Source organism: Lethenteron reissneri, chromosome 25 (genome assembly GCF_015708825.2).
Source record: "Lethenteron reissneri isolate LAM-NWPU_2019-01 chromosome 25, ASM1570882v1, whole genome shotgun sequence".
NCBI classification, from domain to species: domain Eukaryota; kingdom Metazoa; phylum Chordata; class Hyperoartia; order Petromyzontiformes; family Petromyzontidae; genus Lethenteron; species Lethenteron reissneri.
Genome location: NC_083803.1, coordinates 8,205,524 through 8,232,366, shown reverse-complemented (window position 1 = coordinate 8,232,366; position 26,843 = coordinate 8,205,524). Strand labels below are relative to the sequence as shown.

Genomic DNA, 26,843 nt, shown 5'->3' with positions numbered 1-26,843 from the left:
CAGCAACCTTGGAACTAGCACAGGAACAGATAAAAATGAAGCTAAAGTTAAAGAAATCGAATGAGACGGCGACTAAGTACAAAAAGCTATACAATGAGGTAAGGACATCGGTATGAAAGGATAAGCAGGAATTGCTGGAACAACAATGTAGCAACATTACATACTATGCTGGAGAATACAAGACCAGGGAGGTGTACAAACGAGGCAAGTGCACAGATAGGAAGTGGCAACCAAGGCAAACAGTGGTAAAACGCAAGGATGCTAGATATGAAGCTTTCGTGACTGCAAGGATTCATATTCTTAGGTTTTTTCGGTACGTGACTTTACAGAAAAAACCTAAGAATATGAACGCAAGGATGGTAAGATCTTGATGGACAAAGAACACAAAGAAGAGATGGACTGAGTATTGCAGTGGTTTCTATAGGGATACGGATCAAAAGAATAAAGAGCTGCTGGATGAACTAGAAAAGATATCCCCACCACTGAGGGATGATGAAAACAGTAACATTGTATGACGAAGTATAAAAGGTAATAAAACATATCAAGAAAAACAAAAGTCCAGGTGTGGACAGCATAAGCGGAGAAATGATAAAAGCTGGAGGGAAGGAACGTATAAAAGAAATCCATGGGCTACGCAAGCAAGTATGGAGAGGAGGGAAAATACTGGAGGAGTGGACAAAATCCATACTTGTGATGATACCCAAGAAAGGAGGTCTCACCGATTGTAAATATGACAGAACCATCGCACTAATTAGCCACATCAGGAAGATACTTATAACAGTACGATTAAATCGATTAAAAGTACAGACTGAGGATTATTTGGTGGACGAACAGGCAGAGTTTAGGAAAGATAGGAGCACAGTACAGCAAATCTTGATGTTAAGGGCTATAGCAGAGAAAGCAAAGGGAGAGAATAGGCTGATTTACAACTGTTGAATAGATTTCCAGAAAGCAATCGATTCGACTAAGCAAGATATAACGTGGGCAGCATTAAGATCATATGGAGTAGGGAAAAGACTCGTACAGATTCTGTATGATATCGGTGAAGGTCAATGTCAGCAGGAAAGTTTGAACAGGAAATAGGAGAATGGTTCCCAACAACAATAGGTGTGCGACAGAGAGATCCACCATCGCCAAACATCTTCGTCACATACTTGGAAAGAGTGATGGATGTCAGTCCAGACAATGGCACAGGAATATCTGTGCGAGGAGAAAGAATAAATAACCTGAGATTCGCAGTTGATATAGATCTGATAGTAGAAAGCTGCGTAGTACTGCAGGAAAGTGTCCATACGCTGAATAAGTCAGGAAAGGATTCAGGACGGAGGATTAACGTGGAAAAGACAAATACGACGGTGTTGCGAAGGGAGGACATTGAGAATGAAGTAATAATGGAAAGCAGCAAGGTTGTGAATGTGAAGGAGTTTGTATACTTGGGAAGTCTACTGACATGGGGCAACAATTATAAGAAAGACGTAAGAGCGAGGATTGCAAAATGAGTAATGGCGGATTCAATAACATCTGGAGAAGCAAGAAGATCAGCTACAAGACCAAACTGAACATCTTAAGAACATGTGTGTTTTGTATGCATGCGAGACTTAGACGTTATAAAAGACCGAGAGACAACATATTGTCACGGCAAGTATATTACTACGGAAGGACACTGCATCTAAGCTGGACCCAAAGATTGACCGAAATAGAAATAAGAAGGTTTCGCACAGAAGAAGACCTGATGCAGGCAGTGATGAGAAGGAAACTGGCACTATTTGGACACATATGTACGATGGTTTGCAACAGGAAAATTAAAAGTGTGTTGTTTGGACGACGACGACGTCACAAGAGATTGGTGCCAACAAGATGTTGTACTACTTGAGCATATTGGCACAAGACAGAGAAAAGTGCAAACAAATACCTAAATGTGCAGCGGACAACCTTCAGGCTATCGTGATGATGATGGGGTATGTGTGTATACACACAAATATATAAATATTGTACATGGTCGTGGGGGTGTTTGGCCATACTTTACCATGCTGGTCAGTGTGGACTAGTGTACGGGGGTGATCTAGGACTGGTTCAGATCTCGCTTGCCACTGATGTTAGCCGTGAAGTCAGGTCACCAGATCAGAGGTCGCAAACGGGTTTTGATTCCTTACCCGTACCCGGCCGCACCAGGGTCGCAAACGGGTGCCCGTACCCGTACCCGGCCGGGTACGGGTAGGGTACGGGTATCGGGTACCTGATTGCGACCTCTAGGATGAAGCCATGTTGCAGGCGCGGGTGAGTTGATAATAGGAACTTTAATTGTGAGACGAGACAAGACGTTGGGAAATGAGTGACAAACGGTTACTCACCAGTGACTCACGGTCTACCCGTACCCGTACCCGGCCGCACCAGGGTCGCAAACGGGTACCCGTACCCGTACCCGGCCGGTTACGGGTAGCCGGGTATCGGGTAGGGTACAGGTATCGGGTACCTGGTTGCGACCTCTGCACCAGATTCAAATTGCAGTGCCACAACCACAGCAACACCGCTGCACACCGAAACATCTAATACGCACCTCCGATAAGCACAGTTGGCTCTGTACGGTGCGAAAGAAGTTCAACATACATGCGTGCATACATACACATTAATGGCGGTCCCCAATGGGTGGTGCCCATCTCCAACAGTCGATCGATGGGTTCATAGCAAAATGCGATGACTGCGAAATCACCGCTCCACCCCGAACCACTGAGGCCCAATTAAGGACAATCTTTCTCGAATGTGAAATAAGTGTTTAATCATTTCTAAGAGCATCCATAGCGTCGGACATTTTTAGTGCCCCACATTATTATGTTTCTTCTTATATAGAGAGAGCTTATGTTAATATCACGTGTGTGAAATTTTACATTGCATACGTGTATAAATTATTGGTAACTTCGGAACATTTCTCATTACAGCATGGGTTATATGCTTCTCGGTTTGGTTTTATGTTAGGCATTAAACACAGATTTCTTATTTTAGGCTTTAATCATAGCTTCCTTGCAAAGATTTTACTATCTGAGCATGGTCTATAAGATGTGTGCATGCATAGCGTTTATCACCTTGGTGAATTTGTAATGCTTAGCATTTTAACACACCCGCGTGGGATATGTGTAAAGTAGGTACGCTGATGTGCACGTTAGTTTTTTTACGAAAGGTTTTGTGGCAGGTAAACATAAGAGTCTTATCGTCTGATTCACGGCAGGACTAATGCTGCAACCAACACTGTGCTCACAAACTGTAGTCCGGTCAGCCGTAACAATCGGTGCTTTTAAGACTGGACTAAACACGTTTTTGTTCAGTTTAATATAGTTTTAAAAAATTATGTGCCATTTGCGGTTCCGTCTCAGCATTTTGCTGAATATGACGCATGGTACAAATCGCGGATTTGATTCATATATTGACCACCACAGTTTACTCTAAAACGTAATGCAAAGAGTTTATTTGGCCTAACAGTTATGCACATGCATGCGCACATGTGAACGTATTATGAAAGTGTAAGATTCCATTCTCTTTGGTTCTTTCGGTAAAGTCACTTAGGTATAAAATAAAATAAATCACGTTTCGATCGCAACACGGGAAAAAAATTGACTCCAGCAGTGGAACTGCTGAACCAGCGTTAGTATTATTCCTCATTTCACGTGTTTGCTTTTAAATGAGATACGTTATAGATATGCCATTTACTAAAAATTAGTATACACATTTGTTTATACTTTCTGAGCCTTTTATATTTTAAAATATACATCAAGAATATTGCATTTAAATTTGAGTATTTGCAAGGAATATGACTCTTCCTAAAGAATAACACTTCTTTCTTCATTCAAAGAAATCGCAATACATTCACTCAGCCAGCCCAAGTGACATTTAGCAAAAACAATACCCAGGCCTCTGTGGCGCAGTAATGTTGACAAATGTGATATTTAATATTGTCCATAAAGCTCAGGAGCTATATGAGACATTAAATACTTCTAGTTGAACACGTTTATTACTTTCACACTCGTGCAACAGTAAATCGCATCGCCTCCTAAAGTCCCCTTTTTATGTAACCTTATTTACGTATCACCCAACATGGTTGACATTTTTTTCTTTCAATAAAGAGAGGTGTGTTTTTTATTTTTCAATTATGAGGCACACGTAATTGATTGGGCGTTGACGGAGGCATCGCTGACTAAAACGTGTTATATATAGGAAACACATTGTTATTATTTTACATAACCTAAAAATACGTATGCTGAGCAAAAAATAAATAACTGTGAGAGGGACACAACTGAAGGTCACCATCCACTATTGTATTTCGAGTGAAATAACTGAAAGCACACTGGGATAGAGAGGAAATCGAGGGCAGCTTAGAGTGCATTTGGGAACTTAAAGTTTATTAAGAAGAGCCAGCATATCAGTGCATAATTACCTGCCATGATTTATGAATCAGAAACATTAACTCCGACAAAGAAAATTGAACAAAAACTGAAAAGTATGCTAAGAAGCATGGAGAGATGCATGCTTACAATTAGTGAGAGACAAACTAAGTGGGTTTGGGCAAAACGCATCACTAAAAGAGATGATATCTGATGGATAAGACAGATAATGGTAGCCAAAAGAGGGAATCACACCCAAAAGGACGACCACCATGTGGATGGATCAGCTCATTCGCAGCTACAACATGGTTGGCTATGTTCGGTACCAAAACAGTTCAACATACAAGATAGGTGTGCCATTGCAGACCATGAGGGATGGTGATGACAAAATGCATTGCATTCATTTTTGTAGGATGCCGAATTACAATATTCGCTCAATTTAGTTTTGCAAAGGTTTTTTTTTTGTATCAACCTGAGACAATTTATGCCAATGCATAATTTCACATAAATCCTCATGGACCACTTTCAGAGCTTGGACTTTAATTCACTCCAAATAACTCGGAGATTGAGTAGCTCATCTTCGTATAGAGTCGCCATGGGAATGTAAAAATGTAATGCACAGTAGGAGTTAGCGCAGGGTAATTGTGCTGCTTTAGTACCATGCCCAGCTTCTCTTAACCTCAGCAAATTACTTTCACATCCTGGGGTTTTTTTTTTTACTAAATCAGGTTGTGCAGATATGAATGCCTAATTGTACGAGACACCCTGGTAAGTTTTTGAAATTGTGTTGGGTGTTGTGATTGAGCACATGCTGAAGACACTGTTTGCTCATTTGCTCCACCACAGGGTAAATCAGATTTTTGATTAAGTTGAAATGTGGCGAATTTGTATGTAGGTCTTGTATTCACAATATGCCTACATTTTGGGAAAGGAGCAATACCAGTTTTGTTGTCAGTATTTATTGTGTATTTAGAGATCTGTTTTGGATATGTTTTGTCATGGGTTAATTTATATTGGCAAATTTCTGCAGATAATAGGAACGTTTTTCACAGATTAAATCTAAATAATTTCGTTTTTCCCACATTTAAATTATATTCACAGTTCTCAGTAAGTAGAAACGTAAAATTTGAGGTGGACTTTCTTTAAAAATTGGTTGATTAATCCAGAAGCCTATGCTTTTAAGATATTTACAAAGCTGGAAATAAAAAAATTTGAGGTTTACATAACCATAAAACACCAGAGCTATTCACCATTTAGGTTAATTATGTTGTACTTACTATCCACTTAAAATGAAACATTTTTAGCAAGCATATCTGATATGTATATGATAAATGTGTACATGTATGCATGGCTGTACTAAAACAATATATTGTATTCGGATTTAAACAGATTGTAATTGCAGGAATATGCAGCAGTATGTTGTATTTTTCAAGGTCGCTAGCAAGTGCTAAATATTGTTGAAGCTGTTATTGTTGTGAATGTTCTGTGATGAATCTTGTTGAAGACATTCAAGCAACTGGTAAAACATAGCTATTTAATATGCATTATATAAAAATGTCATATAAATGCAATATTGCCATAAGGCCACATTTTCAGCATTATATTGTATAAAGTTCTATTTGGCCTTTAAACATTTATAATTTTGCGCCAAAAATGCATGATGGCAGTGAAAATTGTTCTAATATATTTTGAACCGACTAACTAAAAATTAACAATTATAGGCAATCTGATCATTTGAATTTGTCGATGCTTCCTTCATTCCTTCGTACTCTTAATAAGTGTACATAGATGCAGTTAACCTACCTTTTTACCAATACTTTAGTTATAAACTATATTCTCGTGGTAAAGTTTAATTATATGTTTATATTCAACAAGAACAACCATTTTAAAGTTGCTCATAAGACCGACGATAATCTTCAACCATAAACATTAAATGTTAATATAAAATGCAGTATGCAAGGCAGTAACTTGCATGCACTAAGAAGATAGGCTGAAACAATAAAATATAAGCTTAAAAATAAACATAATGTTTTTTCAGTAAAAACACATTTACGTACTTTAAAAAACTAAATAACATTGGGGTTCTGGTCAGCCATACCCTTTAAAGGTAAAAGAATGAAGGCTAAAAAAAATGGTATTTCTTCAAAAGCCAAACAAATAAATTAGCTGGTGAAAAAAAAACTGCCTAAATGTAATTTATATGACATTTCTGTATAATACTTAAACTTGATTCTAATTCACTTGTTTTAAAGAATAACCGTTGACCTGTCAGCTTTTTAACCCTTGAAATATCTCTTTAAACTTTAAAGGAAACATTGATAATGAACGCCTGGCGCTCGCTAGACAGCGAATCCCGTATCGACTCGGTCGAGTAGTTGATGATTGGCTACTCGACAAAGGTAACCACGCCTCGATTAAACTTTTAACTTGTTAAACCAGACATAATTTCCATCATAACACCACTAATGTTTGTTTTAACCTTCTAAATGTTAAAGGCATAAACTTGCAACTAAAGTCTAATGCTCTTTTTTCATTTAACGTTAACATAATTTGGTTTGTTTGCAGATTGGAACTAATGTTATTCTAAGGCACTCTTGATAAACAGTAAACAGTTAAAGGGACCAAAATAGGTTAAGTTTTAAAAGAACAACAAAAATCATTTGACGATTTAAAATGATTAAAGTGAACGTTCTGTGTTCAAAGTAGCGTCTAAAGTGATGTTAATGCACAACCTTGTCCCTTTAACGTTTATTTAAGTTTTAAAATGACATTACTAAATATAAATGCATTTAAATGATTCCACTGTCCTGTTACATTTTATAAATCATTATCATTTAATAATTTTGTTTAATTACGCCCTAAACATGCCATTAAAATGTGCATAAAAATACTGTATATTACAAAAAAAAATCCATTTGCATGTGTGCTAACATGTGCTTTGCCATTTCTTCATTTTCATATTGTTTATGATTTTCATCTTTAAAAACAAATCCAGAAGGCACTAAATTTCTCAAATTTGCTTTTGTTTTTGAAAAATATTCTTAAAAATAACGGGATTTTGAAATCGTGCTTTGTACATCAAATGTTTACAATGTATGATATGTAAAGTAGTCACCATTATCATTGGGGTTTTTTTCTCAATAAAGCTATACATATACAACTATTAATCATAACATTCATGAATACTGTATATATAAAAAATACATTTTTATTATAAATCAAAGTAGAATTTTCGTTTAAAAAACAACGTAACATCTCATTGAATTAATAAGATTGTCCAATTACATCTCTTTTTGTGAGGATACATTCTTGAATATTATAAATAATAGTAACTACACGAAATTTAAATGCATGTTAGAAATGGAATTTTAAATAAATGCAAGTACCCTATAGAACGAGAACTATCATGTTAACTTTTTTAAGTGAGTGTAAAAAAATGAGGATTGCATAATTGTATTATTTCATCAACATAAAAGTGAATTGACAAACATATAAAAGCCCCTTTTCCACAAAATGGGGAAAAAATTACGTGTATCCACTCTCACTAAGTGCAAGGTTTATTTATTCATTTCAAACCTCTTTGTTTCTATGCAGATTTATTTGATCATTCTGAAATAAATTGCTCTTTTTAGCATGTATTGTTGGCTTCATATCATGATGCATGATTTCTCAAACGACCAAGGGTAACAAATTCGAATGAACATGTGGGAGAAAAACTGTCAGTGTTGATCATTTTACATACATGTACAAAAAAAAAAACACGAGCATAGCTTTCATGAACAAAACACAATTTTATATTTCAGGCCGTCAACTTACAATCTTCAACAGCCAGGCCACAATCAAAATTGGTGGCAAAGACAACAACAAGCCATTCCAGGGCCAGCTGTCTGGAATCTACTACAATGGGCTCAAAGTGCTTCAGATGACAGCTGAGAATGACCCCAACATCAGGACGGAGGGCAATGTGCGGTTAGTGGGCGAGGTGCCCTCTGTTCTCACCACTGAGTCAACCGCCACGGCACTACCCACAGAGATGTCAACAACCATCATGGAGACGACAACCACCATGGCCACCACCACAACGCGCCGAGTACGCTCGCCCACCACCCGCGACTCCCTCAGCTCGGTGCGTATCCACGTATGTATAATCACCAGGCCTCTGGGTCTTGCCTTTCTACAATCACGTCTCCTCTTTTGTTTTTCTCCCTTGGTTTCTTGTTATTTAGCACTCAAATCCGACACATTATTTGCTCTGCTAATTTTCTACACTCCCCGATGTGCGTTCAGTGTTACATTCATTTTCGGTTTGCTCTTCATCGGTGCTCGATGCTGTGAAACCAGAGACGTGTCAGTAATGCAATTGCAGACTTTGCTATAAATTGCAGGTCTTTTTTTTCCCATAAATTTATCTCAAAACGCAATGTTTCCTCCTTTCAAATATTCAACTCGTTAATATTTTAAACATATTTTCTATGTTGGATGTCCCACTGTTTTCTCATGAGAGTAATTTTTTCATTAAAAAAAATATCAAAAGATAAGGTTTTGCAGGTGGTGAGCACACTGCTCCATGAACCTAGCTACCTGTCAATCTGACATCAATTCTGGTAATGGCTTACATATGTTGTGAGTGATATCTCAACTGGAGTTCTTCCTTCATCAACCTCCACTGACCATACCCTAATTTACTGACACTGCATGTAAACTAAACTAAATGTTTTATTTAATTTGACCAGGTAAGACCAACAGACCTACCAGATTGTAAGATGCACCCCCAACTTTTGCTTCTAAAATTAAGCAAAGAAATGCGTCTTGTAATCCTGAAAATGTTCCAATAATGCTGTAACCAATGCAAAGATAATTTGAACAGTGCTGTGGTTCGAATGGGAAATATTTCATCCTATGCTTTATGCGACCTGCACAGAGCCTGGAGGTGCTAATTTTAAAAATAACCAAGGTTTAGCGTAACTATATCCCAAGAAGCACTGCTGTTGCATTGGGTGGCTGTGCTTACTGCATTGGTATATGCGTGAGCATGTCCCACCTCCAGTAACCCTTTAGTTCCTGTAGCTCATACCACATTCGATCCATGGCACCCTGACAAAACTCATATATCTAACGTAGTGCAATGTGTACAATAAAAAAAAGTCTTCACAATTTTACACTAATTACATATTTCTAATATATTAACACGTAGAGTACATTGAATTACTTCACTTTTTGAGGATTGTGAGCCCTGGTAAATATCGATGCAGCGGCAATAATATTGTAATGGTTCCAAAGCAAAGACGAATATCTAAATGTTTTTGAGACGTGAAGATGAGATTGCAAATAAATGTGTGCGGGGTGGACTGGTTAAAACACTTGCAATCCAGAGGTTTCTAGTCTAATTCCATCTCCTGGTGCAGCAGATGAAATAATGGGCACGTTATTTTAATCCCCCCCGATCCCTCCACTCCTCTGTGCACACCGGCAGTATAAAAGGATTCAGTTAGAAATGTGTGGTTTAAGATGTGGAGCAGAGGTATCAATAAAATCAGACTGGTACATGAACAAATTTAAAAAAATTCGATTCTTATAAAGTATGTAATGATTGCCAGTCAGTGAGACATTCTGATTCAACTTCTTGGTTCTTTCGGTAAAGTCACGTAGAATGGAAATAATAAAATTATAAAAATAAAACATTATAAAATAATTCTCACGACGTTTCGGCCACAACGCAAGCAGCCGTCCTCAGGTGGAGAACAGGTCTGTCGAGAAGACAGTCTGGATGACTTCTCGACAGACCTGTTCTCCACCTGAGGACGGCTACTTGCGTTGTGGTCGAAACGTCGTGAGAATTATTTTATTATGTTTTATTTTTATTATTTTATTATTTCCATTCTACGTGACTTTACCGAAAGAACCAAGAAGATGAATCCCTGCGGTCACGAAAGCTTTAAATCGAAAAAAAATTCGGATTCAAATTATGTTTTTTTTTTACTTAACAAAGAATGCATTTATATTGTTGGTTCTTTCGGTAAAGTCACGTAGAAGGGAAAGAACCAAAAATATGAATCCCTGCAGTCACGAAAGCTTTAAATGAAGATTTAATGCATTTATAATCACACTTACACTTCAGTCAATGAATTAGATGGACATTAGAGGGTCTGTGTGTATGTTGAACTTATTTCGCATTGTACGTAACAAACCGTGCACATTGGAGGTGTGAGGTAGTCGTAGAGTTAAATGGTTTTAATGACAAACGGATGGATGAATTTTTCGCTCTAAAGCTTTCGTGACTGCAGGGATTCATCTTCTTGGTTCTTTCGGTAAAGTCACGTAGAATGGAAATAATAAAATAATAAAAAATAAAACATAATAAAATAATTCTCACGACGTTTCGGCTGCTTGCATTGTGGCCGAAACGTCGTGAGAATGATTTTATTATGTTTTATTTTTATTATTTTATTATTTCTATTCTACGTGACTTTACCGAAAGAACCAAGAAGATGAAACAGATGGATGGTTAGAAAAATGGGTTGCCATGAATAACACATTTGTTCGAGCAAAAGTTGTGAATTCAACACTTCCAAAAAGTGTATCTAAAAAAAATATTGACACTTTCATTCTGCCCTCTTTCATAATTTTACATGCACCATCTCCTTTGATTTAATGTTATTGTTTTTCATACTTTTTGACGGTGTTAACATTTTGAGAGAAAAAATTCTGCGTTGTTTTTGACCCCAGAAAGCATTAATGGTATGCGGGGATAAATTCTATCAATGTGTAATTCAAGCTGAGGGGTTTAAATCAATATTCTGCCCATGTATTAATAATTCAGATTACTGGAATAGCTTTTGCTTGTAAAGGGAGCTTCAAAAGGTGCTGAGAAAGACTACAAGTAGCACAGGCGAGAGAGAGAGAGAATCGATTTGCACTGCTTCAGCATTTTGCGTGCTGTTAGCCAAGATCATAAATGACTTTGAATGTAGAACAAGAAGCCTTTTATTCGTCTCACAATCCGATACACTTACACGGTATGTTAGTGTTTGTGCCAGTTCAATTAATTGCATTTTATATGGCCATCAGTTCTACACGAGTGGCTTTTTTTTAATACAGCGCAATTTATAAGCACAGAGGTGGCATAGGTAGTTAGTACCCTGTGCTATGAGTTTGATTCCTAGCCACGGCTAACATCAGTGGAAAGTCAAATCTGAACCAATCCTGGGCACCTTCCTTTGCCATCCTGCACTTACCAATTTGGTGAAGCATGGTCAAACAATCACCCAAGACTCACACAGCATGGGCAAGACCTTCAATAGTGGATTACAAATGGCTATGCTTTTATTTATGAGTGCATAACCAACAATGTTTCTAAAAAAATTGTTAGAAGCATCACAATTATCATTTAATGTATATAACGTGCCTCGCATGTGGTTCATCTCAGTGTGCCAGAAGAAATGGATGTTTGCAATAACGACAAGAGAATCGCTCTGTAAGGCAGAAATTGCAGAACAATGTGGGGAAACAATGCGAACAATGTACGCGAACAAGAGTAAACACAACTTAAAAGCTAAACTGTGCCTGAAACTACTTTATTTTTGTCCACTGCATTTGATGAAGTGGACATGCCACCACGGGGGTGCTATGCTGGAGATATGTTAACTACCTTACCTGGTATACAGGAGATTGTGGGTTCGATCCCAAGTCTTGTATATTTGGAGTTTGTATGTTCTCCCTGTGGTCGCATGGACATTTCTCCGGGTCCTCCGGTTTTTCCCTCCACGTTTAGAAACATGCTTTGAGAGTATTTGGTTGTTATATATTTCCACGCGATAATCCACTTCGTTGACCTGCCATTTGTGGCCAGGTCACTTCTGATAAAGAGCTATTTAGCTCAGTAGCCTTCCCTCGTGAAATACAAGTGTATCTTAGTTTGATTTATTCATATACTCTGCTGGATTGTTGGGTATGTAGTTAATGATTTCTGTCAAAGCGATAGAACGGAATAGACTAATCAAATCGGATTTCCATTAAAGGTGTGTTGAGGAAATGTTGATGGTCACCTGCAAGGGCATATTAATGACATTACACCATCTATTTAAGGCCCAAGACTGGAGTAGATTTTCACAATTCTGGCAATCACCTAGTACCAAATTGTTAATGTGGATTGATCTCCAACAAAAAATTGGCCTGTGTTCACGTGACAACTTTACTAATTTGTCTGTGCCAGGTGGAGGGTGTATGACACATTGGCAATTTACTCAAACGATCTGACCTAAAAATCAAGTGTGAACCATATTGAGTGTGAAAGCCTACACTTGTTAAATTCACTGAAATCTCTGCCAATTAGTATGCGATGTGAATGCACCCAATATAAACCCACGTAAAGGTTTATCTTGGTAGATTTGGATGGCAGAGAATTAAAGACACCCGTAAAGCGCTTTAAACCTGGTTACATTCGTTTCTTTTACAGATCCGCGAATCACCACAAATTTGAGTTTGCCAAATGGTTTTAATTAAGGGACACATTTATCGCGATAAAAATTTTTCATATTCACTGAGAATTGACCAAGCCACTTACAACCAGAGCAATAATAAATGGTTTCGAATTGCTCGTAATCACAATTGTATTGTGTGTGAAATGATACACAAAATATTAAATACAAAAACTATCACAATTAGAATTGTTGGCATACAAATTCTACACATTCTTTGCTTCATAGTCTAACAGTTGGCTTCAGTGCTGCATTTTTGGCAAGGTAGGGTAAGAGTGACAATATTGAGCCTTAAAGCCACTGGAATATTCATCATCAACTGCTGGATGAGGGCCTTCCAAAGGTGCCATAGTAGATACAATTTTCTCCAAACGTGATTCTTAACCAGGCACAATTGACTCATATAAGTGAATGTAAGATCTTTACTCATCATATGAATGCAAATGCTCTGGAACGATGCAATCGTTTTTGGCCAAGGTAGCTTCCCAATTAAAATGGCTCCTGTGAAGCCGCAATAAATGTGTATATATTGTTGTGAAACCAAATTAGTGTGCATGCAATGTATTTTAATGTCGTGAACACAAGTTAAAACTGTAATTTAAGATTTATTAACTACTAGGTTTATGCAGCAATTTACTTACATGTTTTTATTTTAAACAAGCAAAAATGTACGTATTAATATTAAACTGTATTGTTTATATTAATTGCAAAAATATGGAGTAATCAGATGTTTAACTCCAATTTTTTTGTAAAGACTGAATGCATATTTTTGGATAGAAACAAATGTTACGGTGCCACCCTGTAAATAGTAGCTCACTGTAAATACTGTTGGCATAAAGGCCTCTAGAGTGCGAGCTCTGGAGTGTGATTTGGGCCCACCTTCCATGCTGGCCAGACTTTACCCCCCACACCTTGCTAATGTACTATCGTATCCTGCTGGATTTTCAAACATAGCGCACTATGCAGACATTATAAGCAAATACTACACATGTGCTTAATAACAGCAATCAAGTTTGTGAAGAGAATAACATTTGAAAAGGTTTCTAAATGCATTTATAACATAATTTTTTTTGCAATCCATTCCCAGAAACTAAATATAGCAGTTCCGGTAAGCTATGTAGTGAATGTAATTGCCAATTGGGGTTTTGTTTTTTTGTGAAATCATATGAAGTGTCCTCAGGTGGACAGATGATGGATGAACGGACAGATGGATGGAGGGACAGACGTAATATTTCCTGGGCATGGCAATAAGTACACTGGAAAAAAACGACAAAGAACTGTAATTCATGGGGGTATTGGCATTTCAAATGTGCAAGCAATATATTTAAATAGAAGCTTAATAATTCACGTCGGCTCCAATGCAGTAATAATACAACTTAATGTATTTTTTTACTTCGTGATTTTTAATAATGGGATTGCTAGCGGCAATCCTGTACGGGTTTATATGCATTCTGAAACTGACTTCACACACACACACATCACCGATGTAATGACCTATAAATCTCAACCATGCAGGTGAAATAAAACCATCACAAGTCATGATTTATTTACAATGTCCTATTCCATCACAAGTTTTATTGACCTCTTTCTTCTTGGGTTCTCCCATAATATTTTTGCTAGACATGGCATAGCACTCTCTCTCTCTCTCTCACCAGACATTGGCCCACACATGCAACTCAACTGCTCGAGTCATTCACCTCTCACTGGCTCCTCGAATCAATTTGCTTGCTCTCCATTATTTGGCTTTCCATTGAAGCTTGAAACAAACCTAACTGCCAAAAAGCTTTCGATTTAAAGCTTTCGTGACTGCAGGGATTCATCTTCTTGGTTCTTTCGGTAAAGCCACGTAGAAGGGAAATAATAAAATAATAAAAATAAAGCATAATAAAATAATTCTCAAGACGTTTCGGCCACAACACAAGCAGCCGTCCTCAGGTGAAGAACAGGTCTGTCGGGAAGACGCTGTCTTCACCTGAGGACGACTGCTTGCGTTGTGGCCGAAACGTCGTGAGAATTATTTTATTATGTTTTATTTATTTTATTTTATTATTTCCCTTCTACGTGACTTTACCGAAAGAACCAAGAAGATACCAAAAAGCTTCTCACCGACGGATAAGTCTGCTTGATTCATTAATGATATATTCATTATCATTATCACAGTTATATCGAGCAAAACTACATAGAGTGCAAGCACCCTTTTTTCTAGAGGGTCCTGCTACATTGTGGTTATGGGCCCGTTTAGTTATTTATTTTAAATACATTTTTGAGTCAATTAGTGTTTATACACAGTGGAGGAAACCAGAGAACCTGAAATAAAACCCACACATCCGAGGGACTCATCTTCATCTGGAAACACGTGGAGATTAGTCCACACTTTCCTGTGCCACCTTCTCGTGGCAGGCCAGGTTATGGCACCTCGACGCCCGCGGGAAAGACATTTCACAACATGTGTGCGTAATCCAGATCTCACTGCCTCCGCAGTGCTGGATTACAGGCATGCTTCGCTACCACCTGGCTTCACACTTGTGGGACAAGATGAGTCAATGCGTTTACACGAGAAACTTTATGCAGCTCATTAAATGCGTTCTTGTCGCCCGTTTGGAAGGGGTTGTGTATTCTTAATGGGAGGTCAATTAATGAGATTCGCTGTCACAAGTGGAGGCATCTGGTCTCACACAACGTAATCGTTGACACAGGAGGGCATACTTACCAGGCAGAACGGTGAATCTTTACACCATCAATCTGTTGTATCGCTACGATAACTTTAGAAATTGGATGTTAAGTGTCATAGAAATCGAATATATTGATCAAGAAAGTAAACACAAAATGCTGACTTATGCACATCAGACAAGCAAAGAACTGATCATAAATGTATTTTCTCAATGGAATATTTGTGATTACATGTATTTTCAATCAACTGCAGTAATGTCATTTATGTGCTCGCTGTGCTTACTGGAGTATTAGAGACTAAAAGACAGCATGAGCTGTAAATGACATCCATTCAACAGTATTCCGAAAATTAATAATCAGGAATTCGACACATTGTTAAGACATGCACAAATAATATGAGAACAATTGTAAACCGTTTAATATGAATATGAAGATCACGGATTTGGATCGTCGTTGAAGCTATATGCCTAATGTTTGGGGAGAGTTGGTTTAGGGGCCTCAGGACCAGTTCACGATATCGCTCACCACTGATGTTATCCATGGCCAGGAATCAAACTCGGGCCACCATTTTTATAAATACAGTGCGCTAACCACTGTGTCACCGCTCTATGCTCCATGTTCAAGTATCATTATCTAAATCCCAACTTTGAAAATTATTCAGAATTTAATAGCATGAATGACACTGCTCCCAGTTATAAAAAATATTGGGAATTAGATGTCTATATAATGGTAATTACCAAACATACAATTCCTTAATAAACAACCTAGCCATAATTAAAGAGAAAGTATACGATAGTTAAATGTTAATGTGTAAACTTAAGCATTTGTTTACTGTCCTTTATCTTTCCAAAGCCACATACATTTATGGTAAACATGTATACATTGCAAGATGTGCTTTGAATCTGTTGTCCATTATTTAAAAAAAACAATGTTTGCTTCACGACAACGATAAAAATCGGCAAAGTCTTGCCCTTTTAATATGAGCGCGGGGCAATACATCATCCAATTCCTTCAGCAGTTACAGACAAATTCTGTATATTACTCACGAACAGCTCGAACTCAACATGAAATTTATTGCACGCCTGCCAGCTTCATTTCACTCCTGAGCAGCATTGCAAGTCATTATGTTTGGGCAACATTTCAGCAGTATCAGTTAATGAAATCTCTGACACTTTGCTGGCCGTACAAAAAACAATTGGAACAAAGCACCATGTCACGGGATACAGTCATTTACGTTTATCGCGCTTTTCCCCCTATGGTTGATCAACCCAAGTCAGCTGTTGATTGTCCAGTAAAATATTTGTGCCGCCCCTTATAATTTATTTCTCACCTTGCGTGTCACAGGAGAGGCTAATGTGTGTAACCAGTTCTGTGGCTAGTTATTGAGAGAGAGAGCATACCCATTCCGTACGACTCGCAGACACTGCGCATACTCTAGCTGGAAACATGTGTTATTCTGTACTAAAATAATCAGTTTCCCTCAAAGATCTCACACTGTCATAATCATCATCAGTCATGATGTATCCACTGCTGGATGAAGGCCGCTCCAAGCCATCACAATCACTCCAGATCCTCCGATTTAAAGATCCACCTAGTACCTGCAAAGACATGTGATCACTTCATTTTCATGGTGGATGTATCCTTTGAACGCGTCCCCTGTAGAATAGCCAGGACACTGGCTAAACAGGACCATCTTTGTAACAAAAAAATGCAAAACATTACGTCATTATTCGTGCTCACTGACCATCATCCCTTCTCGAAAGTCAAAATTGTCTTTAGTCTGTGTACGTTCTCTAATCCACGTGTTCCCGTTTTCGTCTCTCGGTGTAATCCCAAGCATGCATCTCCCCGTGCTTCTTTGTGCACTTCTACGCTCATGCGCCATCTTCGTTGTCCTTGTCCATGCTTCTGATCCATGTCACAGCAGATAATACCCATTGATTAAAAAACATTCTGCTTTCGTCGCAGTGACATATTGCCTTGGGTTATCAAGTTCAGCTTTACAAAAGTGCTCCATCCTGTTCTCATCTGCCTCCTTATTTCATCTCGGTCCACATTCAATAACTGCTCTTGGTATCCGTATTCCATCATGGTTATCCATTGTTTCTGGTTTCATGTTGTAGATTAAAACAAAATTCAAATGTTCCTATTTTGCCTCCTTACAATGTGAAGGTGTGCATTTTAACATTGTTGTAGGGTTATATGTCTGATTGTGCAAAATTCAAATATACCTTCTATATTCAGATCTGTCTTCGGAACAACTTGGAAATAAACATGAACGTTTTGGTGGCTATGCCTATAAGTAAACTGCATACAATGTTTGTTTTTATTGAATGTCCCCTATGCTTGTTATCAAAGTTATAAATGGCATTTCCAGTGCCGTACTCGGGTAATAACTGTATTCTAGTGGCCAGTCATTTGTTTAAATCTGCGTGAATGTTTTTCTCTCTTGGAAAATATATGCCTGTGCCCAATGATCTCGTTGCCACCACCACCCTGCTTGGCGAGATAATATTCTTGCCAACCCTCAAATGAGTTAGGTTACAAATAACCAAGTGAAATACTATTCATGAGAAGAGCTTTCCCTCCCTTGCCAAGTTACCATTTTGTTCATGTCTGGTGATATGCCTCCTGCTGTGAGGATTAATTTATTCCATGAATTCCTAAAGGGTTTCTTATTGCTTTGCCTTCTATTTTATGGTCTATGGAGACTATCAGCCAGTCCGGGGCATGAGTTGACTGGCCAGTGTAAAATAAGAGAAATGAACTGGCGTTATTAAAAAGTGCAGCCATTGTGGTGAATTATATGAGAAAGCATTTAAACAGCGACATTTTCGTGAAGCCTATCACCTGCAATTTTCTTCAGCAGACTGATTATAAATCGAGCAATTTAATTTATCTTTCATGGTGTGGGAGATAACTCTGAAAGCTCACGTCAGAGTAAGACTTTGTGCACTTTGTAAAGGGTAGTTCTTCGGGTATTTCGGTAAAGCCACGTAGATAGAAAAATAATAATAAAAACATCACGACGTTTCGATCGCAACACAAGCAATCGTCATCAGGATGAAAAAATATAGCGGGAGAGCTAGTGAGGCAGGAAAAAAATATGTTGATAAGGTAACACTTCCATGATAACGTTTAAGATTAATGCAGCATGGGTCTCTGGTAATTGCAAGAATTTCCAACTATTTTACGAGAAATTCCTGCCTCTTAAGCTACACATTTTACGTGCTGTATGAGGCCCATTTGAAATAAGAATTAGTGACAGCGCAATAACTCATGCAATTTTTATGTAGATATTGTACAGTTGGCCGAACATGTATTTCAAGTGCTAACATGCCAGAAAAAATAATGTGTGATATATGCTAAAATGTATGAGCCCATATAAAGCCAGCACTTCCATTTCCATCCAATGATGAGGGCTGCCTTGGTGCAGTCTCCTTGACTCGCCTGGTCCTCCTGAATAGCGGCCTGGAAATGAGGGCAGGGCCATAGGAAACCGAGCGAAATGAAGCAATCTATCACAGACCCCACGGACACGCTTGTCTCGCTCTGTGATGGATGCTGATGGCGAAGAGGTAGAGTGGGGAAGAAGGAAACTGAACTGCAACTGATGCCAAGAGAACAAGAAAATGACGGATTTTTTTCCCCCAGAACTTCTGCTAAATATTGCCTGGGAACAATGCCCAGTATTGGTTATATGACAGACATTTAAAATGTTAATGCCACTACCAGCACTTAAATATTGTTTTGATCATCATCGTAATTGCGATTTAGTGGGTGGCTCAGCAGAAATATTTGCCAAAAAATGTGGCATGGATAGTGCACATCATATCTTCTGCTGGCAACAATGATATTTTTAAGATTAAATACTGCACTTCTATGAGCAATATTATAGATGTTTTTTTACTTTAAAAATATATTTTACAGGACTGTGCCTCAATTATGTTTTCCCATAAATTAATACATCATTCATACCGATCAATCAAGCTTCTTTAATGTTCAATACAGCTTTGTTAAAGCGATGCAATTCCTGCTGCAAAGCAATGCCACCATGATTTTGCATGAATTCTGCTGTTCATAAATTAATGGATATGCAATGTAGTTTTTTGCTGAATAATAATACAGATTTTTACACGATTTTAAAGTATCTATAGAAGCTTCCTCCCTTCTATATCCGCATACCTCCACATCTGGCAAAGACACACCATTTATGAATATCTAACCCAATTCTGTCAGTCTGTCACTATCTGTGTGGTGTACATTTTCTTATCTGGGCATTCTTCAAGACAATGCAGTGTTACATGGCACGGACATTATCAGCTACACTTCATCTCAACCCTATGTAAGAGTGCCAACAATATAGATGTGTCCCAAGTGACTTTTGCTATTCGAGAATTTCCTAATGCAGATATTTACCCCCAATGGTTGAAAAATGGCATTAAAAAGGTTGATTGAAAGACCAAAATAATCAAGTAATCATATGAGAATATTTTTGCACGTGGTTTTTTTGTTGAGATTTGGTTATTTTAGGACGAAAAAATCTGTTTCCCTCATGTCATTGTTATAGCTCTATTGGTTTATTTTCCAAAACGGGTATAGTTTTGCCACGTCAATGTTATTGAAAAAACACATACATATCTTTGAAATGTGAGGAATTATGCTCTAACTTTTCGTGATAGCTCTTTAATCATATCATAAGAATCACACAGAGTGTTTGCAACAAACATGCATTGCACTTTCTCTCCAGAATCTAATGGGTTTTTTTCCCCTCTTATCTCACTGGCCCTGCACATAGTTATTGACTGTGACGTGTCATCGTGATCCCCGTGTTGAGCCAGCTGACGTTGTTTTTTTGCCTTTGGACATATTTTCTGAGTTCTGGGGCTTCTTTCTCCAAGAGCAGTTCAAGTGGTGAATCAGTTTCGACCGACTCGCTTCGTCTCTTTACACAACTCACTTGGTCCAACGCGCGTAAAGAACCGTTTGTTTTTTACGTGAATGGTAGATCCAGACTGATGTGTCTTCGTCACCTGTAATCTTCTCAATGCTCCGGGATGTTTCGGCGTTTTCACAGCAGCTCGTAGTAATGAATCAAGTGCTCACGCGACTTCTTTTTAACGAGACAATATGCCAACACGACTGTGTGTGCATTTGTCCTGAAAATAGTAAACACAGCTAAATAACTGTTGTTTATCTCTCCAACACATTTATTTTCTACCCTCTTAACATTAATATCAGCTGCATAATTTACAGTGGAGGGTATAGGATCGTAATATACATTTGTGCATTTTATCATAACAGTGCAATTATGATATGGATATACGGTTCATGCTATATCTAGGAAGATAAATAAATGACTGATCATTCGTAAGATAAATGTATTACACTGCTAGTAATAATTTCCATTGATGGTAAAGATATGATGTAATGAAGTTCACGCTATATGTAGAGTAAGATAAACGAATTACTAATACTCAAGCACAATTCCTTTCATACTCTTGATAATAATTGCACGACATTTAATTGCACGACATTTATACTACAGCTTGGACTCTTTCACATTGAGGTCGTATCCCCATTCCATGCTCTATATTCCTTTGACAATCTGTTTTTGCTCTCATGTTTTAGAAAGCACGGCAATCTGAAGTTGCTGAATATTTGCCCTGCAAGGAAATCGAGCACAGCCGCATATATATACAGTGCGGCATTGCGAGTCTGAGAAACAGATTCCCTCGGGTCTTTGTTAGCGCTTTTCCCTGGCTTTGCTCACCCCTTGTTCTCAACCTGCCAGTAGCCCCTGTGTGCCTCCCATTCCAAACCACCAGTGTACACCCATATGTCATAATGGACTGTCAGGGGAAGCGGTGTTAGGTGAAATTAGAGGTTCTATGCACAAGAAAAAAAGAAGGCATATTTTGACTTCTGAATACACAATCAGCACCGTCGGGACAATGACGTCAACTGAGCTCGCTTGTTTCTAGCACGAAGCAATTAGTTATGAGGTGCAAGGTTTGCTGGCTTGTTCTGGTGCCCAGAGAGGAACTATATAATTCATCAAAGGCGTGGCAGATTCCAAGGATTGTGCTGTGCTATCTCGGCTTTTCACCCATGTGTGTCGCTCGCTCCGGTGGGAAAAAGATTCAAAGCTGTGATGCACAAAGCCGTCAATTTGAATCGGCTTGTTAAAGCAGAGTTCTTCAATGGCATCTTCATTCTGCATACTTTGCCCCACAGTTCCACTGGAATAAATGTCTATTTATATGGAAATTTCAATCAAGCAAGAAGATGCTATTTATATTAAGTGAATAATTTTGGTGTCAAATGTAGCTTGTTTTAAGTAAGATTTTTGTTTACCACCTTGTTTTCTCAAATGCTTATAAAAAAAAGCCCTGGCCTTTATGACCTGATAAACAAGGTGAGTTGGTGTTTTTTTATGATTTTATCATCTACGAGTTGTAATGGAGGTTTCCAAAGTTGGAAAAAACCAGCTCTCATTAAAGAAAAAATAAGGTTGACGGTCAGGTAGGGCAGTCAACTTTTTATCTTGTGCTTGACAGATTGTAAATCACGCCGAGAATTGTGTTGTTGGGTATGGGTTGCCCACAGCTCTCTTGTTAACGGGACGCGGTAGGGTGCCCACTGGTCATGTGACGAACCCAAGGCGGCAGTGTGCGAAGCGGATTGTGTGCAGCGATGGTGAGAATGGGAGAGCACGAGCCAAGAGCCAATTACGACAAGTGGCAAATTTGCTGCTCCTTGCGTCAAGGAAATGGAAATTAAATGAGGGAGGCTGCACTACCTATCAGGCACCAGGGATGGGTAGGCACATGCGAGTCCTTGGGTTTTTTGCCATCTATGCACTCTTCAATTATACGCAGTCCTAATTTGCAGATGCCTCTTTTTATTGCAGTGGTGCAGTGGTTAGCGCACTGTGATGTAAACCCAGTGACCTGAGTTTGATTTCCTGCCACAGCTTACATCAGTGGTGATATTTGAACCAGATCTGGGTCTTCCCCTTCACCAGCCTGCACTGACCAGCGTGGTGAAGTAAAGTCAAACAATCCCAGTGAACGACATGGCATTGAGAGACCATCCAAAAGTGGACAAAAAAAATGCTTATTCCTATTAATCATTAGGTATCTTTTTTCCATATTGACACTTTAAAAATAGCAGTGTGCTGTAAATAAACTTTAAATCAATTATCATACGTTGACTTTTGATGGTGTTTTGGTAAACCTCATGAATAATGTGATCTCTCCCTTTCATAAAATGTGAGCACTTCATAATTAATCACATGGAAGGCATATCTTTATCTGGCTTCCTACATCGAGAACATACTATATACCCATGTTCTCTATGTCGAGCCACCCAGTGGCATCACTTAAAATGCGAAAAATAACAATAATTATCTGGCCTTCTTATATTGGGCTCACAATCTGGTGACATGCCTATTACATTTAAAGGCTGGTGTGGTAAAACGTAATTTAATGAATTTCGCTCCTAGGCGATATTTTCTCTTGAATTTGATCAAACCTTAGGCCCAAATAAAATGCAAATTATACATCTTAAGCATAAAAAAAATGTAAACCCTTTGTCGATTCACTGCTGAATGAAGGCCTCCCCACACCAAATCCGTCATGAGTGTTGTTTGACCATACTTCACTGCGCTGGTCAGTGCGGGTTGGTGTTGGGGTGCTCAGCACTCGCCATGGAGCGCTAACCGTGGCACCACCACTCCACCACCATCCTAATTCATATGAAATCTTTTTTTTTAACTGCACTGTGAGTAAATTGTACCTTCTTAAAATGTATTTTATATAATTATTTCTACTTAATATATATTTAAGAATGTCTCGTTTTTTACTATAAAAACGATTTCAGAATAATACATATGTATTGTACCACTTTATATAGACTAACATTAAAAATTATGATTGTCATTACACCATATCATAGTTAAATAAAGGACTCCACATGTATTTTTTTTAAGCTTTTCAACATGTGCGTGAAACAATGTTTTCAAGATAGCTGCCTGTTGCATGTATGGCGTCTGCAGCATATTATCATACTTGGGTCTGGACCGTATATTTGAAATGTAATTCCAACAATAGCATTCCCAATTACTCTTCAGTTTTCTTTCGCTGGATTGTCATGCTTCCAGCAGGGAGCTTATACACAGCTCAAAGATTATAATTTAAAAAATATATAAAATCAGCAGGAAACCCACATCTGTAATGTGTTAAAGCATATGGAATGAATTAATACTCTATCATTTTCTTAAACTTATATTTTATTTACCATTTGAGAAACTTTATATTTGCCACAGAGAAATGCTGCATCTCTGTTGTCATGTTTATAAATCAGCAAATAACACAAACAATCCTCTTTTATTTCCATATTGTGAAGTTTATATATACATTCATCTCTAATCTTTATAGTGTCCTACGTAAATACAAAACACATTTTCTATTAAATGTCGTTAATTCACGTTACCACAAAAATCCATATTTAGCACGATGTTTTAATTTCTTCTCATTCATCATTAGCCCAGTTTATTTCCAGTTCTCATACTTACATAGTAGCCACACATAAACCGATCCAGTCATCTACTGTCATGTTCAAAACACTTGGCAGGTTGAGAATTAAAATCTGGCTTCAACTCAACCCATCATAAAATATGGGAAATCAACATTGCCATCCTGGCCCTTGCCATGGGACTGATTTTTTTAATCATTTCTGGCTCAAGGCCACCAGCAAAGATGAGCACTGCCCTTTGCTCATGTTGAGCATACATTTTGACCCTGACCAAGCCACGAGTGTTATGCTTTTGTCATATTTTAACACAATTGATGAAAATATTAATATAATGCGATGCAATATTGTATTTGCAGTCTTTGAATTTAGCATGATGCAGCAACTTAAATACAACATATTTCATATCGTGTTATTAAAACACGCATCTAAAATATAGATTCCTCCGAAATTATATATGTTTTTACTATATTAGCATTTTAGCAGTAACTAATGAATGCATAATTGCAACATGCTTATGACGAAGCAGCCATTATTTGATTAGAAATAGTAATTATCATAGTTAATGATGGCACTTTCAGTTGATTTCGAAGGTATTGTCCCATGACCATTCAGGTTTTAATTATATATATTCAGAAAGCTAGTCAACAACTATAATTATTTGAGACGCATGAACAACTAATGATACGATATTTAAATGCAATTATTTAATTGTGAAAATAAAACAATATAAGTGATTTTATTTACTTCGAATTTCCATGCTCATTAATGCCCCGGCTCATGCAAGTATTCTTATAGATATGAATCTAATGGTGCATTGATTAATCGATTATAATAATTTCTTCCCCTCACAAAACATGCTTTCAATTGTGCTCATGAAAATCCCATTATTTACAATTTATGCAAATGAAATACAATTTGGAGATGAAATCAGCTCATGTTCAGGTTCCTAGGTGAATTTTAACATCACAGAACCATGAGAGATGGCAAAGGTATGAGGAGGCCTTCATCCAGCAGTGAATGTATCATGCTATGGTGATGATAATCAGCTGATGTTGTATTTGGGCTTACAGAGTAAACAAAACTATGCAAACCAGACACTAAAATAAGAATATAAATGATGATACAGTCATCACAAGACCTTAAAATAATCCATTCTCAAAATGAATCGTGACCATGAATAATGACGATCCGTCTCATCGGGGCAGGCAAAGGGAGGGGTGATCTAATTCGTTTAAGTGTCAGTCATTGAGCCATTCATGTAGATTCCACATAGGAATTCATCAACTTCTGAACAATATTAAAACATTTAGACTGCCTCAAGCATTCAGCCAAAAAGCGGCATCCACCCATATATTCGAATTTCACAAGATTGGCAAGAGTCCAGATTGATAAGGTTGGGTTAAAAAACAACTCAAACAAAATAACAATAGATTTGAAGCTTTCGTGACTGCAAGGATTCATACTCTTAGGTTTTTTACGTGACTTTACCGAAAGAAAACCTAAGAGTAAAAATAACAATAAAATATTGTGATACCATGAAGACATTGTTTCACAAAAAGTTTCTATTTGTTTGGTATAAATGTGATTGTGCGAATTTTTTTGGAGTGCTTCCATCTTTCCTGTGAACGTGCACACGTAACTATCCAGTTGATGCACAAACAACACATGATTTCAACGCGCTTACGTTTTAAACAATGGATTTTTTTTTCATGTCGGAAAAATTTGGTCCAATTATGTGTAATTCGCATCGAGGAATGCACTCTGCCTAATTGCATGTTTTTATTTATATAATGATAAAGTAAGCGTATTTATATATACTTTTATTTCCCCAGGTGTAATGTTTTTGTATTATAACCCTACCATAACTGAAACATTTTCAGTCTGCAACTTATTCTGTCCTCTAAATTGTTCACTATTTTGTTTTACACCAGAGAAAAAAGATGTTTCATCTAACCCAATGTTTTTTTTCCCCTTCCTTTTCATACCCGCAGATCAGCGACGATCTGTTGGTGGCCTCTGCTGAGTGTCCTACAGATGATGAGGACCTGGAAGAGTGCGATCCCAGCCCAGGTGGGTTAGGTTAGTTCATTTTTGGTGATATTTAACTTTTTTTGTCTGTAAACAAACAGATTTTTTTTTTATGCCCGACATCCTAAGATGTATTAAGTGATGACATGATATACACTGGATTCAATCACCAGTTTTAGTTGTATCCATTCTACCTCACTTATAAAGTACCGCTAGCATAGTTATAATCATACAACATTAGTAATAATTAAAGTTAATACATTTGTTTGTTTAGAATACTACTAGATCATGCTTAATAGAGCCCACCAGACAAGTTAAAATGTCAGTCAGCATGTCAGTTTTATTAAATATCTGTCGGCTTAAAATGTTTTGCTTAAGTGAACTTGACTGAAGCAGTAAATAAAGGCTTTAAACACAATTCTGAATTATACCGCATTCTTAAGCTATAGCTGAATGCAGATTCGACTAATTCAAATTGTACAATGCAATTTAATTACGTGATGATGCTAGATAGAGCGAGAACTGCGAGATAATAAATAGATTTAATGTGCTTTCATGAGCATTATGGTAGTTTAAAAAGCAGATGAGAATGATCACCGCCATATTTTGACAAAATGAGGTAAGGAATGTCCCGTGCACATTTTTTCCCGAGTACGATGCAAACTGCAGAACCATAGAACATCTGTGCCGATGCAATGTGTGTACATTGTAGGGTTTTAACAAGTTGATTATTTACGTTCGAAAATATATCCCCATG

At 37.7% G+C, this 26,843-nt stretch overlaps 1 protein-coding gene across 1 annotated transcript in view; it reads left to right on the top strand.

Annotated features, from left to right (window-relative positions):
- The window catches only part of LOC133347154 (neurexin-1-like), a 281,972-nt gene that overhangs the window by 247,670 nt on the left and 7,459 nt on the right, over positions 1–26,843 (top strand). Inside the window, 3 exon segments of the mRNA XM_061559187.1 lie at positions 6,683–6,772; positions 8,177–8,499; positions 26,050–26,128. Coding sequence (XP_061415171.1) covers positions 6,683–6,772; positions 8,177–8,499; positions 26,050–26,128 — 492 coding nt within the window.